This window comes from Mus caroli, unplaced genomic scaffold (assembly GCF_978045245.1).
Source record: "Mus caroli unplaced genomic scaffold, Mus_caroli_1 scaffold_2, whole genome shotgun sequence".
NCBI lineage: Eukaryota > Metazoa > Chordata > Mammalia > Rodentia > Muridae > Mus > Mus caroli.
Window position 1 is genome coordinate 164,747,996 of NW_028227257.1, and position 19,775 is coordinate 164,767,770.

Sequence of the window (19,775 nt, forward strand, 5' to 3'; positions counted from 1 at the left end):
TCGGGTGTGTTGGGGTGCCCAGGAGTGGCTGAGGTGGGAGTGCTGGGTTCTGATGATGGTGAGTGGTCTTGGTTTCTGTTAGTAAGATTCTTATGTCTGCCTTTTGCCATCTGGTAATCTCTGGAGTTACTTGTTATAGTTGTCTCTGGTTAGAGCTTGTTCCTTTTGTGATTCTGTTAGCCTCTACTAGCAGACTTGGGAGACTAGCTCTTTCCTGAGTTTCAGTGGTTAGAGCACTCTCTGCAGGCAAGCTCTCCTTTTGCAGAGAAGGTGCACAGATATCTGGCATTCGGACTTGCCTCCTGGCAGAAGATGAAGGCCTGAAACAGGGCCTGTCAAAAAGGTGTTAGCTACTGTAGTCCACACTCTTACCTGTGCAGACTAGTTTCCTCAGGATCTGGGAACCGAGATGGCTCTGACAAATAATTTTAATTACTTTTTAGTAACCTTCCAAAATGTTACATGTCCAAGCCAGTATTATTAATGGAAACAACAGAGCAATATCTCTTATGAACATAAAAACACCTCAAAATTAATAAATCAAATCTAACAATGTATCAAGAATATTTCAATATTTTGGTCATGACCAAAAGAAATTATAAGCATGTTAGGTCTATAAAATTTCAATAATCTTTAGATATAGTCTATCAAATCAATAGTACAGATACATACACACACATATCTGAGATCAGTTCCCTAAAACCTATATAAAAAGCCAGGTATCATGGCTCAAACTTTCAAATTCAGTGCTGGGTAGATGACAAAGGGGATCACTGAGGCTTTCTGTTAAATAACCGAGCTCCAAGTTCAGTGAAAGACTTTGTCTCAAAGCATAAGTCAGTAAAAGATTGAAGGAGACACCCAATATCTACCTCTGGCACCCACATTCATGCTAACATACTTTGCACATGTGCCCAAATGTACATATACACATAAACAAGTATACACACAAACACAAAAGAAGACAATGAAAACCATAGCCTTTTCAGAATAATAACTTTTAAAGCCTTGGACTAGAAAGCATTATCTTGAAAGTTAAGAATATCTACAAAGGCCAGGCGTGGTGGCACACGCCTTTAATCCCAGCACTTGAGAGGCAGAGGCAGGAGGATTTCTGAGTTTGAGGCCAGCCTGCTCTACAAAGTGAGTTCCAGGACAGCCAGGGCTATACAGAGAAACCCTGTCTCAAAGAAAAAAAACACACAACAAACAAACAAATAAACAAACAAACAAAAACAAAAAATCTACAAAGAACAATATTCTTTTTTTTTTTTTTATGGAGAACCACAATTGATTTTTATTAACATTCTGATTTAAAACAGTTTAGATTCATAGAAAAACTGAGCACACAGTACAAGAGTGTCCACATATTCTCACATTAATAACCTGCATTAGTATATTATTCTTGTGGAAACCAATAAGGCAATATTTCTACAACATTGAGTTGTATCACCAAAGTTTTTAACTGAATGTCTGTTACTCACTCACACATCCCATTTGACGGGCAATATTTTCTAGACTCTTTGCGGCTGTGGAGGTTCTCAGAGCTTCCTTGGTTATTTTATGAACTTGACAAATTTGAAACTATTAGAATGTTTCTATTTTCAACACATATTATCTGGAATATATATCAATGTAACATATGACCATAGTAGAATTTGTCAGCTTTTGGGATTTGTTTACACATTGGTTATATTTTCTATTTCAATATCACCCCCACAGACACATCTCATGTCTGGTTTGTCTTTCTGTGTGAAAGATGCCTTCTACATCCATAGTTAAAGACTATGATCCTTTTATAAGAAAATATCTACCTATTTTCTCAGAAGTCTTCCTCAGGGAGATTTGTCTACTGACCATAGTTGGTGTTTGGTGGACAATATTCTTAAGGGTGAAAAATGATCCTTTCTCAGTAAACTGAGCACAAAGAATGACATTCATTCTTATCATTTCTATTCAACACTGCCCCAAAATTCTTTACTTAAGTAATAGAAGATGATGTGTACTGATTATGAAGGATGAACTAAACCTTTTTTTCCAGAGGGCATAACTATATAGAAAATCTCATATGAAATCGCTCCAATCAAATAAGATGTCTCCAAAAATTAATACATAGTTGGAACAATGTTATAGTATATGTGCAGAGTTACAATGAAAAATATTAATTATTTTCTTATGTTCCAGTAATGAAAATATAGAATGTGAATTAAATACCCAATTTGTTTTAGCACAAGGAGGAGAAATATATAGAGATATGCTATTTAATAATGGGAATTAATTATGATAAATATGTCATTAGATTCACTCATTCTTATGGGGTCATCATAGAAGATAGACAATAGCAACTAGCCAATAAAATCTAAAGTATTAGCACTCTTGTAATGCATTAAGTGTAATTAACTGTTATTGACCACCACATTATTTGAAACAAGATTATGTACACATAAATCTAACAAAAGAATATGATAGGAAGAATACTAAGGATCTGATGAAAAACTCAAATATAAACACTTATATTCGATAAATTATTCTATGAGTAAAAATCACTTCTATCAAAATGTAAATTCTTTTCAACTTTAGTCAGTTTTCACTCAGTTCCAGGCAAAATCTCATCAGGTTATTTTGAGAATATTAATGAATTAACTCAAATTTATAAAGTAAGGCAAAAGACAAGTGAAAACAACACAATATAGAAGAACAAATTCAGAGCAATACTAATTGGCTACCAGGAATTATAAAAAGCTATGATAATCAAGGCAGTGCTGTAGACATGAGTCAATGACCTGTAGAACAAAAATCTCAGAAACTGTCGAGAAACAGACAGCAAAATGAAGAAAGAACTGTCATTCTCAGAAAGGATTCATCACAAGCTTTGTAGATATTCCAAGAAAATTCAAATCGATGTCAAAATGAAACTATGAGCTGATTTAATTCCCTTTTGGAATGTTCCATAAAATGTTAAGTATTGGGTAAATAGTTTATGGTTCTGATGTCTAACTGAAAACACATGCTTACCTATATTTCTCAAGAATATTCTGAAGCAAATACAGAAAATGCTGATATCAATCTACAGAAGTCCTGGAGAATCAGAAACAGCAACTAATACAAACAAATAGTAAGGGCTTTCTGGGAAATTTAAAGCAAATAGGAACTGATGAAAACACATGAATAAAACTGCAATCTGTTAAAACAATCACCTGTGAAAGAAATTACCATCACTATAAGCAACAGTAGAAAAGATAAACTTTCCCAACAGGATTATGAATTCACTTAATGAGACAGTGCCTTTGGTACAAGCTAATGATGAATCAAGGGGCTTCGACATGATAGTTAAGTACTTATTGGAGGAGCTGATGAGAATAAGAATCATACATGGATCACATTGGGTAGCTAAATCTTGTTGAGATGATCAGACATATGAGTTTCCAAGCTGGGAATAGAACCAAACTAACAAAGCAAGATGCCTGAGACTGCTACAAATAGCTTGTATTTCCTAGATCAAATGGTAAAAATAGTACATCAAAAATATAAGGACATGAAAGTCATAGCTCCTCTGTGGCATTAGAGTGACAGAGAGCTGGAGGTCACTCAAAATGTACAGTCACTGCTGGAAGAAAGGTATTTATTGGATTGTCTAAGGAACTGGAACATATTATTCAAACATTATTCAATATTATTCAAACAAGTTTCACCAACATGCAGGGATGTAAACAAACACTTTTGGGAAATTATAAAAGAGAATCATTAAGCTTAACAGAATCTATAATGTTATGGTAGACAGCAGAGCACTAGAAAAACAAAGAACCAAATCTAGTTCTTTGCTTTGGATGTCATTTAAATCTAAAACATTCACACACACACATATACATACAGGGATATACACACATACACACACATGCATACACATAGACGTACAGACAAATATACACAAACACACAAACGCATATATACACATCCACATGCAGACACATGCACACACACATATACATAATACACACCAAGGTTTGTTTTTTTTTCATAGACTGTGAAAACTAGCTCGATTGTCCAGATAAAACCTCCAGCTATGAACTGATTATAAGAATTGACCCAGATTAATTGCACCTGAGAATGAAGAAGCTGTAGCAGAATCTCCCTGAGGTTAAAAGGGAGCAGAAGTCATCAGGTTTCCGTGAGAACATATGAATTCCAAAGCTGGAATGTGAATCACTTCCACATAGTTTGGAAACAGGAAAGAACAGTAAGGGTTTCAAACTGAAGACAGCACAGGTGAGAATATCAGTCAGTTCCTGTGGAGGCCTCAAAAGAAACTTTATCTGTCCAGTAATTGCTCTTGAATCTTTCTCAGAACTCTGAGAAAATGTATTGCTGGTGTTTAAGCCACACAATCTGTATTTGGGTGGATATGGATGGGGAAATGGATCTGAGAGAAAATGAAGGACAGGGTTAATATAGTAAAAATATAACACATGGGATTCTAAAAGAACCTACCAAAAAACAATATCAAATTTAGTTAATTTTAACTATGGCTATATCAATATTATTTGTGTTATGGCATAGAAGTATCTGCAGCAAATCAATAGGTACATAGGTAAATACAGCCATCTGCATTACTTTGGTTTCTGCTTAAATCAGTAGTTATTTGCTATAGCCTTGAACAAATAAATGTGTATATCAAATTACAGAACAATCTTACAATGTGGGTTACATAGAATTAGTAGTGCAGTGAGAAAAATAGCTGTAAAATACTTTTATTTAATGTTAACATGAAATTAATGCCAGATATTTTTATTAATAAGATTATCAAGAAATATGTGTGTTATTTATGAACTTTATCTAATATTCAAGCCAATTACAAGAAGTCACAGAGCCTGGCCAGTACAATCTTGCCAAACATCTTTTATTTGTACTGGTGGGGATTAGATTCAAAGTAGAAAATTCATTTTAATTAGAATAGATGGAAATTTCCAAGTAATCTAATAAAAACATCCACTTCAATACAAAGTAATAATAATTACAGCTTTAAACCCCACAGGAATAAGAAAGAGGAGCCGCAGTAAAGTGTAGCCAAATAAACCACAAGTGAAGGTAATGCATTACAAAACAAAAGGCAAACAGAAGCACAAGAAAATGTCCCATTATCATAAAGAAAGAAGAATCACTATGCACGTAAGAGTCATTGTCTTGAGTCTTGCACTTACCAATATAGCTTTGACATATAAGTGCTGAGACTGATAAATACACCAAGAAACAAAACAAAACATACAACACCAAGAACAAACAATAGAGACTGAGTATAGTTAAATTTGATATGCCTTCATTCCAGTAGGCAAAACAGTACAATAAAGAGAAAGGGCAGATGAAATGGTTTAATTTATCTCTGTTTTTGTTACTCATCTATGTACCTATCTATATTAGCAATGCACTAGGTACGGTCATCCTTTCATACATTTAAAGAAAATGTATGTACATAATATAGATTTAACATTGATAACATGATTCTATGAAATCAATGTAGGTATGACAAAAGGTTCAATTAATGGTAGTGAAATAATGGCTGATGTAGAAAAAGAAAGTGAGATTATAATCTACCACTACTTCTATTCAATAACAAAACTGAAGTAGTTAGCTAAACCCACAGCTCCAATTTATAGAATAATAAATGAGTACATTTTATTCTTCTATAATAAGAAAGGGCTTGGAAATCAAGGGATCAAATTCAGAATCTATAAGGAATATAAAGACTGACAGAGTTCACCAACTAAAACTGTAAAAGTTTCTTTAGCTTCCAATATGTTAAACAGTTCTTTGAAGAAGTCTTACTCAGCCTGGGAACCAGACTTCTAAGCAAAGCTGATTTGGGTTATTTTTCAAGGTGACTTTGTACCTAGTCCATTTATAGTCAGCTATAAGAAATACTTTCTTTTGCAAATTTCCACTTCTCTGTCTTACAATGTGAATTGATTTTAATTTCCAGCAGGATCGCTCTTCAACTGGAGGTCACCTTTTCTCTTTATTACACTGTGAAGGAGAAGCCTTGTGCAGAAGGTCAAATTAGATTAGCTCCCTCCTCTTGAGTGTCAACCTTCACATTTGTGCGTTGCCTTCTTGTCTTGTGTAATTTAGAACTTAATAGTGTTTTACAGCAATGTTTCTCTCTAAGGTTGTTTTTCTATTATCTACAAGGAAAGATATACAGACTATTCCAGAATTTTTTTCTCCACCTCAAGTGTCAATATATTTCTTTGTCAACAAAACCTATACACCAATTTTACCAAACTGTTAATATTGGTCCATGATTCTTGACATGTGATGGATAACAGGTGTGTGCAGATACATTGATAGATTTATCCTATCTAGTGTCTTTGTTAAAGATCTGTTTAATAAATTAGTCCATATTAGGGCTGGAGAAATGGCTCGGTGGTTAAGAGCATTGATGGCTCTTCCAGATGTCCTGAGTTCAATTCCCAGAAACCACAACCATCTGTAATGGGATCTGATGCCTCTTCTAGTGTGCCTGATGATAGCAACAATGTACTCATAGACAGAAAATAAATAAATCTTTTAAAAAAGAGTCCACATTAACACATGGGCCATTAATATTATAGAAAGGGGATATCAAATCTATTTTCAAAATGGGGCAATTTGTCTAAAAACAAGCAAACCAGCCAGCAAACAAACAAACAAAACAGTTTGGATGTCCTATTTAGGGCTGAGGACTTCACAGTCACTCATTCTCTGAGCTTTGACCAGTTATGAGTCTCTGTGTTAGCCTCTATTGAAAATATAGAAGATTCTCTGCTGAGGTTTAGGGAGACACATTAATCTATCACTATGAGAAGTTATCACAAGTTATTTTAGTATTATATGCTGTTAGCCGAGTAGTAGGTTTGTTTATAGCCTGTCTAGTGTCAGGTTCTTGGCCCTGATATTATGCTAGGTAGGGGTTCTATATTGTGGAGCTAGCCTTATCCAAGCAGAAAGTGTTTAGTTATTTTTGTGATATTTGTGTCACTATTACACCAGGGTGCAAAAATTCCTCCTAAAGCTCCAGGAACCTTTTGAAAGATGAAGTGGAAAGACTGTGATAGCAAGAGGTGGTGGATGACTACAAAGAAGAAGTATTTCATGAACAAACCTTGTCAGTTGCCCATATGAATTCACAGTGATTAGGACAGCATCCATAAGACTTATACAAGTTCAAGTCAGATAAAATCTCAACATGAAGTGGTGAGTTGTACAAGACATTCCAACCTTACTTGAGGAGCCCTTGGTAACTGAGAAGGAGTAAAGCTTTTTGTTTGTTTATTTGGTAGTTTTTTTTTTAATTTTTTTTTTTTAGTTTTGTAACTCTCTCATTTTATTTTTGTGTTGAACTTGTTATGAATTTATGAAATGTAAAGATGCTTGGAAAACCATGAGATCAATAATCCCAAGAACCAAAGAAGATAACAGGAGGGTGCAGTTTTCTTCAGCTTCATGCAGTATGTTTGTCTCCCTCTCTCTATCTCTCTGTCTCTCTCTCTCTGTCTCTGCCCCCTTCATTCTTTTTGTTTTCTTTTTATTAGATATTTACATTTCTAACGTTATTCCCTTTCCTGGTTTCCCCTCTGAAAACCTCCTATCCCCCTTCTCCCTCCCCCTGCTCCCCAACCCACCTACTCCCACTTCCTGGCCCTGGAATTCCCCTATACTGGAGCATAGAACCTTCACAGGACCAAGGGCCTCTCCTCCCATTGATGATTGACTAGGCCATCCTCTACTAAATATGCAGCTGGAGCCATGAGTCCCACCATGTGTATTCTTTGGTTGGTGGTTTAGACCCAGGAAGCTCTGGGGATACTGGTTAGTTCATATTGTTGTTTCTCCTATGGGGCTGCAAACTCCTCAGGTACTTTCTCTATTGGACAGAACTTCGGACCACTATGGTTGAATTAATGAAAGGAGTGAAGAAGCTGAAGAGGAGAGTGACCTCATAGGAAGACCAGAAGTTTCAACTAACCTGGATGACAGGGATCTCTTAAAGACTGAACCACCCAGATGCAAATCAAAACAACCCTGAGATTCCACCTCATACCAGTCCGAATGGCTAAGATAAAAAATTCAGGTGACAGCCGATTCTGGCTAGGTTGTGGAGAAAGAAAAACACTCCTCCATTGTTGGTGGGATTGCAAGCTTTTACAACCACTATGGAAATCAGTCTGGCGGTTCCTCAGAAAATTGGACATAGTACTACCGGAGGATCCCGCAATACCTCTCCTGGGCATATATCCAGAAGATGTTCCAACCGGTAAGAAGGACACATGCTCCACTATGTTCATAGCAGCCTTATTTATAATAGCCAGAAGCTGGAAAGAACCCAGATGTCCTTCAACAGAGGAATGGATACAGAAATTATGGTACATTTACACAATGGAGTACTACTCAGCTATTAAAAATAATGAATTTATGAAATTCCTAGGCAAATGGATGGGCCTGGAGGGCATAATCCTGAGTGAGGTAACCCAATCACAAAAGAACTCTCACATGATATGTACTCACTGATAAGTAGATATTAACCCAGAAACTTAGAATACCCGAGATACAAGATACAATTTGCAAAACACATGAAACTCAAGAAGAACGAAGACTAAAGTGTGGACACTTTGCCCCTTCTTAGAATTGGGGACAAAACACCAACCATGGAAGGAGTTACAGAGACAAAGTTTGGAGCTGAGATGAAAGGATGGATCATCTAGAGACTGCCATACCCGGGGATCCATCGCATAATCAGCCTCCAAACGCTGACACCATTGCATACACCAGCAAGATTTTGCTGAAAGGACCCTGATATAGGTGTTTCTTGTGAGGCTATGCTGGGGCCTGGCAAACACAGAAGTGAATGCTCACAGTCAGCTATTGCATGGAACACAGTGCCCCCAATGGAGGAACTAGAGAAAGTACCCTATAGGTGCAACAATAATATGAACTGACTAGTACCCCTGGAGCTCCTGTCTCTAGCTGCATATGGTTGTCCATCATTGGGAAGAGAGGCTCCTTGGTCTTGCAAACTTTATATGCCTTAGTACAGGGGAATGCCAGGGCCAAGAAGTGGGAGCAGGTGGGTAGGGGAGTGGGGAGGGAGGGTCTGGGGGACTTTGGGGATAGCATTTGAAATGTAAATGAAGAAAATACCTAATTTAAAAAAAACAGACTGAACCACCCACCAGGCAGCATACATAAGCTACTCTGAGATCATCCCCAATCCCCAGTCCCCACCCCCGCACATATATAGCAAAGGACTGCCTGGACTGGCTTCAATGGAAGAAGATATGCTTAATCCTAGTGAGACTTGAAGCCCCAGAGAAAGGAGAAACCTGGTAGGGCAGGGGCACCCTCTCAAAGGCAAGGGGAAAGATGAATGGGATGAGGAACTGTAGGAGGGGGAACCAGGAGGGGAAGCAACTGCTAGAATGTAAATAAATAAAATAATAATAATAAACTCTTAAATAGCAACTGATAGCAACTCGTGACAATGTTCATAATAATACAATATTTAATCTCATCAAAAATAGCAATAATTAAAACATGCAAAGCTCTGTTATATATGTTGTCCTATGTCTATCTTACATAAACTGTTGCCTATTTATCGAATACATATATTTTTAGATACAAGTGTATTTTTAACTCTGCATATTTTTCTTTTATCAGCTTTAATTTGTTTTCTACTCTTTATTTTTCCCACTTCTTTATCCCCTTACATGGAACTTTCTGCAGTAGAAACGATACCTACAAAATAGGTTGCCTTTCCAAGCCCATGGGGAAAGGACAAGAGGGCTCATGGAGCAGCAAATTTGTAAAATTACTTTGTAAATTACAGCATGGACTTCACTAAATTCTAACCTAGTACCTGGTTTGTATGTGACTATAAATCTACAATGTGTTTCTTCGATTACCAAGAGAACTTTATGCATCATATTTTATTGGGTAATTATTTATATTATCATAGTCTTCTATACAGTTGTGGGGAGAGTTGTGAATGGTGGATTAGAAACCCTTCTTGTCACAAAATATCTTAGGGTCTACAGTCATTTGTGTTAAAAAACATATATGAATTGGAATGGGTCTCACCCTTCTCTTATTTGCCATTTTAAAGTTTATAAACCCAGAGAGTATCACATAGAGGAGAGCTCTGCTTGAAGTATCAGACAGTGGACACTTATAGGTCTGACTTTTCTCTAGGCAGTGATCAGTATGACACCTTAGAAAGTCATGGACAGCAGGTCTCAATTTGATAAACGAGACACCATCTTGGCTCTTGTCCTTCAACAACTGATCATATGAAATAACTGAACAAATGAGCTAAATGTATTGTTGCATACGAAACTAGGCAGAAAAAAATACATTCATCATCCCTTTTTTGACTTTTATATGGGATTTATTTGTAGGAATAGCTAATTAATTTATTATTACATTTTTGTGAAATATATACCAAATTTGTACTAGAAACTATAATATATCATATACAGAACATGCAAAGCTTTTTCTAAAGAATTATTTGTAGGATATAAAAGTGATTTTTGGAAAACGAGTATGGAAACACTAATTAGGCCATGAAAAAAGCTCCCTTAATATGAGAGGAGGAAGACATAGAGTGAATAGCAGACAAGAGAGTCACCAGATGCGGGAAAACTAATATTTATCACCGCATGGTTTTATGATACTGAATAGATTCTAGAGGCTTCCTCCCTCTCATTCACCTCATCCATTTATCCATATATATATATATATGTGTTTATATATATATATATATATATATATATATATATATATATATATATATAATAGTTAGGGTTAGGGCTAGGGTATATACACACACATACACACATATATGTGTGTATATATATAGTATTAATTAATAAGAAAATTTCAATAGTTTTTGACATGTAATTGTCACCTGATAGTATTATATTTGATATTATCCTGGGTTTTTTTTTTCTCAGTGCCACACACACCTATTTTCCTTGAGGGACAGACCATAATCAGAAGATATGCTTGAGAATCATCTATTTTCAATTAAAATTATATAAAAATAATAATGAATAAAAAGTAAAAGCAAACTCAAAAACAATAAAGAAGTAAGAAGTAGACCACAATAGTATCATTTTGCTGAAATGCTTTACTTTGGCAGTATGGATGAAAATAAAGGGTATGCTAAACAAAACTAAGCCAAGCACTAAATGACAAATACCACATGGTCTTATTTGTGTGTGGAAACAAATAAAGTGAATCTCCTAGAAGCATAAAATAAGTAATAGTTAACAGATTGGGCAGGTTAAAGGAAAATGGAGAAAAGGAAGTTGGTCAACAGGTACAAAAACAGGAAGAAAAATTCTAGTGTTATATCATATAGTAAGGTGAGACTAGTTGATCAAATCTGATTATGTGTTTCAAAGAAGCCAGAAGAAAGAATCTGTCTCTGAAGTAAGAGATTAAAAAAATTGAAACACTGGGTAGGTTAATAACTCTAAATGATTCATTACACATTGTATACATATATGGGACTAGCTGACTGCCCATTGTATACACAGTTATTATAGATCAATAAAACATGCAAAAAGCAACACTCAGAGTCTTGGGAGATTCATTAGGGGAGTACCACTTAAGAGGTTTCTCAGGAACGTGAACTTCTTCATTAGGAGGAGGGATGAGGAAAGAAGTCAGTGAGCAACTGAAACCCCAAGTTTCAGGACTCATAGTGAGCATGAGTAAAATCTTTATAATTCTAACAATCATCATAAAAGTAGTCTTCATTGCTTCTTGAAAAGAATATTTACATGCTAAATGAACATGAATTCCACAGTCTTTAATACCAATAGTTTAGATCTATGAACTCAACCTTCAAAGCTATTTCAGAATGGCTAGGTAATTATTCTGAAATATGAACATTAGACATCTATGATGCCATCCAGATCTATCAAGTTACCTGTTGTCGGAGAAGGGAGATTTAAGACGTAACTCAAATATTCTCCATGAGCAATTATAAAACTCTCCATATTACAGAAAATGCAAAAACTAAAATATATTTTATGTTTATTAAATTTATATGGTATATTTTGATCATATTCTCCATTCCAACTCCCCCTTACATTCTCTTCCCTCTCTAAACACCCATCTTCATGTTCTTTCTCTCTTTCTTAAAAAAAAGAAAGAAATCAAAATAAACAAAAAACCCAATAAGCCAAAAACATAACAAAGCAAACCAAAACAAAATGAAGTTTCTATTGTTGCACAAAATGCTGCAAATACTATAAATGTTGAAACTTACCTCTACATGGCCTTGATTTCATTAGGATGAAGTTGTAGAAATCAGAATATTAGTCATTATTAAAGTTTCCATCCTGTGTCCAAATTTCACCTCCATTTTACTGGGATTGCATTTATAATCTAAACAAGTCCAAGGCTAGGAATCTGAATTAGGAAAGCTTAATATGCTCTGGAGAAAATAATTTGGTTTCCCTTAGGTCTCTTTTTTTCAATATGGTTTAAAAAAAAGACTATGTTCATTTTAATTTGAGATTTAAATTTCATGTGTGAATATGTATCTGAAAGATAGAAACTAACATGATTAAGTTCTTATATACTAACAACTAGAAAATATACAATCAGCTAAATGTATGCTGGTATTTTCCTATAATGCCTTGTCTTTATATCAAAGCATGATGATAACTGTATACCCATTTTAACATTCTGATTATTCACCACTTAATATTAGAAGCTACTGAAGGGTTCCTACTCATCAAGAGTGTTTATGTTTCTCATGTGTCCTACTCAAAGCCTGGGGTAAGTTGCAGTAGTTTGGTGTGTCATCCATACGTTAGCATGAAAGATCATGTTTAATTTTACCCAAATTTATCAACTTTATACATTTTTATTGATTGCTTTGTCTTATCTGATCAATCATATTAAGATGGTGATACAATTTAGACATGCTTTATTTGAAAATAATCTCAATATGATGGTGAAGAAATGTCCTATTTGCCATTAGTAGATAGTGTTTTTCAGAGTACATTGATAGTCCATGTCAAATCAATCATATAGTATCTGTTATGACTTCTGATATAATCTAACTTATTCCCTTGAAATAAACTGAATGCTAATGGCTCTCCTCAATTCATACGTTGATTTCTACAGATAAAAATTAGGAGGGTTTGGGAGATCAAGGTCATCAGATGAAAACTGATACTCCTGGTTTTTGTACTGGCCATAACCCATCCAGTTGCTTGTTACTCTGAGAAGTTCCAGGCTCACATAAAGAAGGATCCAGGATTAGACAAAGCAGGTCTCTCTTCTACTCTTTCTGTGTAGCACACATGTGTTTGCATGTGTAAATTTCTCTCAAATCTCCCTCCTCATGTGGGAAACATGCTTTCAAATATATCACATAACTCCAATCCTGTCCTATGCCTTGCATCATCTAAACTAGAAAAAAAAAATTGAAATGCCAAATCAGATAGAAAAACAGAAAGACCCAAGATAATTCACTGTGTTAATCAGCCCCCCACAAGACAGTTCAGAGAAAAAGGAATGTCCTTATTATCCCCACCATCATTATTATCATCATCATCATCACCAGCATCATTATCATTATCACCACTACCCTTTATCATGTTGACTGCCAACTCCACCCCAGACTTCCCTGCAGTAGAATTATCTGTAGACTGTCCAGTATGCAGAAGAATTCTCTATACTGCTAACCTCTAATTTGAAAATTCATGCTCCACAGCAAGGCTTCATAAATAAAGACTGAAACAAACCTTTGTAATTTAGAGGCTATTTCTAGATGCACAACTAAATACTAGGGGCTATACAGTTGGGTACCCCAAGCAGAGAACTAACCAACTATTCAAAAAAGCATGTTTGGGTGTTTGTTCTGAATGGAGGGAGATGCTGAGTCATGTTAGTAAGTAAAGTATGTTTGCTTTCATGAGTAACAGATCATCACACAATAGGAAGAGCAATGGAGGAAGACTAGGAAGTTACCTTCCTGGAACCTGGAATCTATTACAACCAAAAGCTAATGTCCCAAATTACTCTATATTGTATGTAAAACATATGAAAAAATCCAAAGGATCAAGATATTGCACTGACATGTGTGTCCCTCAACTGCTAGAATGGACTTTCTTGGTTTCTACTGGTTTCCATTTGAAAACATAAACTCTCAAAGAGTCAGTATAAATATTTCATGTTCTTTGCATGTGTTTTGATTTGGTAAGAGACCCTGTCAGTTATTATAATTAGTATAGCTTCTCTTTTTTTCTGTTTTTTGTTTTGTTTTGTGTTTTTGTTTTATCTTTCAGACTTTTTGTACCGACTACAAGCTTGGTAACTAATAGATGGCAGATTTTTGATGTAACATTTTACACTAATTACGTAATCTTGGAGAGGAGAATTTGCTAAGCATTTTGTGGTCTCAATTATTTTAAAGCTAGAAGATATGCATACCTCCCACATTAGGCCAACTTTTGAACTAAAATTGATATTTTATACAATGTGTATAAAATATCTCCTGAAAGACAGAAAATAACCAACACCTGTCACCATGTCCTAGGAACAATGTTTGAGTTGAGGCAATAAAACTCATGTGGTCTAAACAATTAACTGCTAGGTCATGACTCCAGGGTTGTGCTTTAATAGACACTTTTAAATTGAATATATATCATAAAACACTGATGAAACTGTAAGTATAAATACTGTCAACTCTCTCAAGGACTGTGTTTTATACTTGGGGGCAGATCTTAATTTGAAACGTCAAGACTACTTTACTTTTATTTTGCTTGAGATAGAGATTTCTTTATTGTTATCTCTAGTGTCACATTTCCTCGTTGTCCTTTGGCAAGTCCTTATTTGCTAAGTACATGTAAAATCTACTCAGACACTTTTTTGTTTGTTTGGGCTTTTTTTTGGTTTTTTGAGATGGGGTTTCTCTGTGTAGCCCTGGCTGTCCTGGAGCTCACTCTGTAGACCAGGCTGGCCTGGAACTCATAAATCTGCCTGCCTCTGCTTCCAAGTGCTGGGATTAAAGGCATTCGCCACCAGTGCCCGGCTCAGACACTTTTTTAAATGTACAGATAATCTTCTAAATAGTCAAGGCCTTAATTGAGTTCAGGTGGCAGACATCAATGAGCTTAGCCTTGACTCAGATGAAGACGAATGAGGGTACTGTATGCCAAATACCCACAGCCCCAGTAAGAGATGAGAAGTTAATGAGGGTACTTTGGCAGTATGACTACAATGGGGTGATTAAACTCACATATTGAATATTCCAATGGTTGCAAATCTATTTTCTTCCATACCTTTAATATCCCCACAATATGGGGATCCACCATGTAGAACCAGAACCGAACAGTACATATTCCAAGGCTTGCTCGAAAAAAGTGAGAGGTAACGATTCTTGCAGTAGATCCTTCTTCAGTGAGAGAAGTGTTGACATACAAGAAATGCCGACCACTACCTGGAAGATTGAAGAAAAGTTGTGGATTTTAGTGAAATAATGTATTTAATACAGAGTGTGTTAAACCAAGCACAAATATCATTATCATCTCAAACACTCTCCTTTCCTCTCTGGCACCCCTAATTATACAGAATTTATCTCTTACAAGTCATCTCAAAACAGCAGCTAATCCTTCTGAGCAGAAAGGTGGTGCTACAGGCACGTGATAGGCAGAGTTCATTTTACACAGGATTCTACCCTGTGCAGATTCTGAAGGTATACTATCGTTCATTCTCACTTTCAAGTCATAGCATTTTGGGTTTTGTTTGTTTGTTTGTTGTTTTTCGAGACAGGGTTTCTCTCTGTAGCTCTGGCTGTCCTGGAACTCATTCTGTAGACCAGGCTGGCCTCGAACTCAGAAATCCTCCAGCCTCTGCCTCCCAAGTGCTGGAATTAAAGGCGTGTGCCACCACGCCCAACAAGTCATAGCATTTTATATTTTATGAATAATGGGCATTGGGGTATGATTGATGTAGGACCTTATTTCAGTTATTCTTTCTTCTACAAAATCAGAGTATTAAGATATGGCCACATTTGCTGCACAGTGTGTTCTGCAAATTATATATTTTGGTAATGTGTGTGTGTGTGTGTGTGTGTGTGTGTGTGCTTTTTGTGTAGCAGGGGGGTGATTGCCTGAGTAGGCATATGTGAAAGATAAAGGTTGATAATATATGTATTATTCCATCACTTTTTACCTTACTTTTTAACAAAAGGTCTCTCACTAAACCTGGAGTTTGTTCACTGTTCATTTGTCTGCCCAGCAAGCACAAGGGATCCTTATGTCTTCATGACCCTTAGGTTACAAATACATGCCATGAGCCTGTTTTTTAAGTGGGTGCTAGGGATCTAAACTGCATTTCCTATGATGAGTTCACTCACTGAGTCCTCAGTTATGTTAGATGTTTTCCACTGAGCTATAAATGATGTCTGTGCTCCAAAGGTGCATGTTTTTCTGTGCATGTTTGTCTGTGTATTCAATATAATTGAAATTGTTTTCTATTTGACATTGCCAAAACTTATCAATCTACTTTTCTCTTCTGTGTTTTCTTTTTTTTTCCTGGGGTAGCAGATAAGTTGATTGTATAGTTCCAAACAAATCTAATACTTTTTTTTTCTACTTAATACAGTTTTCCTTGTGGCTTATCACTATTTAAAGTTCAGCAGCAATGGCCTCCCTTTCACTTCTGATAGCAGGACTTCCTGCTTCCTTTAGTTGTTTCAAGTAACTTGATGAGAGTGTTTTCAATTTTATTTATTTTTTTCAAATATATGGTTTAGTTTTATTTCATTTTCTGTTAAACATTTTATTTGTTTACATTTCAAATAATATCCCCCTTCTCATTTTCCCCTCTGTAAACCCTTGATCTCATGCTCCCTCCCCTTTGTCTCTGAGGGTGCTATTCTACCCACTCACCCACTCCTGCCTCACCTCTCTAGTATCCCTCTATGCTGGGGCATTGAGCCTTTATAGGGACAAGGGCCTCCCCTCCCATTGATACCAGTTAAGGCCATCCTTTGCTACATCTGTAGCTGGAGCCATGCATCCCTCCATGTATACTCTGGTTGGTGGTTCCATCCCTGCAAGCTCCACATGGTTCAGCTAGTTGATATTGTTTTTCCTATGGAGTTGCAATGGCCTAAGCTCTTTCAGTACTTCTCTTAGCTCTTCCATTAGGGTCCCCTGGCTCAGTCTAAATAGTTGGATGTGAGTAGTTTTATTTATTTATTACATATATTTCACTAATATCTACTCATACTCAACACTTCCATTTTCTTCATCTGTTGATTTTAAACAGCTTTTAATTTAGACTTGTTTCTCTGTTTTCTTAAAATGTTCAAACTTTCTTATAACCAATGTATTCCATGAAATACACATTTTGATTCTCTGTTCTCTCTTGAATTAAAATATGTCAAGATGTTAATTTATCATCCTTGACTCGTGAGCTATTTAGAAGCCATTATTGAATCTGTATAGGAGTTTTGTAATCACATTCCTGTTACATTATAGAGAAAAATGTGGAAAAACTGGGAAAGAATCATCAATTTTAATCATCGACAGAAATGGGGTTCTTCTCAAGTTAGGTAAACATGTAAAGAAAGGAGAGAATACTTTCAATTTTATGTGAAATATCCATTCTCCCAAAAGGAAGATTGTAGAAAGCATATTGTGTATGGCTTCCATTTATTCAGATTGTTATGTTTCATGGCCAATGACATTTTTTTCATATTATTTTTCTGTGTTACTTCAGAACAAAGGCACGCTTATACACTTGGATGAAGTAATCTACAGGTTGGGATGGTTGGTTGTGCTGTTCTAGTTAGTCATGCCAAGTCTCATATTCTGCCTGCTGAATCATTCTATAGCTAAACAACTTTAATTCACCAACTTTCATAATAAAGTCATAAATTTCTCCTTAAATTTCTATCAGGATTTACTGGAAAAACTATGATTTTACCAGTATTAAATTCTTATATGTTGGAGATTATTTTTTGTTTTCTGGGAGGAATGATCGATTTGTTTTCATCTATGCAATTCCTTTATGTTTAATAATAGTCCTCACTTAGAGTCTTTTCATTAACTTTCATGTTCTTTTTTCCCCTTTTTTTCATTGGATATTTAATTTATTTACATTTCAACTGTTATCCCCTTTCCTAGTTTCCCCTCCAAAAATGCACTCTCCCCTCTCTCCTCTCCCTGCTCTCCAAACCACCCACTCCCATTCCTGGCCCTGGCATTCCCCTATACTGGGGCATAGAACCTTCACAGGACCAAGGGCCTCTCCTCCCATTGATGACTGACTAGGCTTTCCTCTGCTACACATGCAGGTAGAGCCATCAGTCCCACCATGTGTTTTATTTGGTTGGTATTTAGTCCCAGGGAACTCTGGGGGTACTTGTTAGTTTATAATGTTTTTCCACCTATGGGGAAACCCCTTCAGCTCCTTGGGTATTTTTTCTACCTCCATCATTGGGGGCCCTGTGCTCTGGTCAATGGATGGCTGTGAGCATCCATTTCTGTATTTGTCAGGCACTGGCAAATCTCCTCTCAGGAGACAGCTACATCAGGCTCATGTCAGCAAGCTCTTGTTGGCATCCACCATAGTGTCTGGGTTTGGTGATTGTATATGGGACAGATTCCCAGGTGAGGCAGTCTCTGGATGATCATTCCTTCAGTCTATGTTTCACACTTTTTAACTCCTTCCATGGGTAATTTGTTCCCCCTTTTAAGAAGGATCAAAGTATCCACACTTTGGTCTTCCTTCTTTTTGAGTTTCTTGTGTTTTGCAAATTGTATCTTGGGTATTCTGTGCTTCTGGGCTAATATCCACTTATCAGTGAGTGCATATCATGTGTGTTCTTTTCTAATTGGGTTACCTCACTCAGGATGATATCCTCCAGAACCATCCATTTGTCTAAGAATTTCATAAATTCACTGTTTTTAATAGCTGAGTAGTATTCCACTGTGTAAATGTTCTACCTTTTCTGTATCCATTCCTCTTTTGAGGGAAATCTGGGTTCTTTCCAGTTTCTGGCAATTATAAATAAGGCTGCTATGAACATAGTGGAACATGTGTCCTTATTACATGTTGGAGCAACTTCTGGGTATATGCCTAGGAGTGGTATTGCTGGGTCCTCCAGGAGTACTATGTCCTGGAAACCACCAAACTATTTCCATAGTGGTTATGCCAGCTTAGAATCTCACCAGCAATGGAGGAGTGTACCTTCTTTTCCACATCCTCGCCAGCATCTGCTGTCACCTGAGATTTTTATCATAGCCATTCTGACTGGTGTTAGGTGGAATCTCAGGCTTGTTTTGATATACATTTCCCTGATGACCAAGGATGTTGAACATTTTCTTAGGTGCTTCTCAGCCATTTAGTATTCCTCAGTTGAGAATTTTTTGTTTAGCTCTGTACCCCTTTTATTAATAGGGTTATTTGGTTTTCTGAAGTCAAACTTCTTGAATTCTTTGTATATATTACATATCAGCCCTCTATCTGATTTAGGATTGGTAAAGATACTTTCCCAATCTGTTGCTGGCCTTTTTGTCTTATTGACAGTGTCTTTTGCCTTACAAAAGCTTTGCAATTTTATGAGGTCCCATTTGTTGATTCTCAATCTTACAGCATAAGTCATTGCTGTTCTGTTTAGGAATTTTTCCCCTGTGCCCATATCTTAGAGGCTTTTCCCCACTTTCTCCTCTATAAGTTTCAGTGTCTCTGGGTTTATGTGGAGGTCTTTGATC

The 19,775-nt window shown here is 36.2% G+C and overlaps 1 protein-coding gene across 1 annotated transcript in view; it reads right to left on the reverse strand.

Moving 5' to 3' along the window:
• Nucleotides 1-19,775, reverse strand: part of Malrd1 (MAM and LDL receptor class A domain containing 1) — a 745,053-nt gene that overhangs the window by 159,877 nt on the left and 565,401 nt on the right. The window contains exon 31 of the mRNA XM_021156265.2: nucleotides 15,333-15,490. Within this exon, the coding sequence (XP_021011924.1) occupies nucleotides 15,333-15,490 (158 nt within the window). The remainder of the gene's footprint in view (nucleotides 1-15,332; nucleotides 15,491-19,775) is intronic.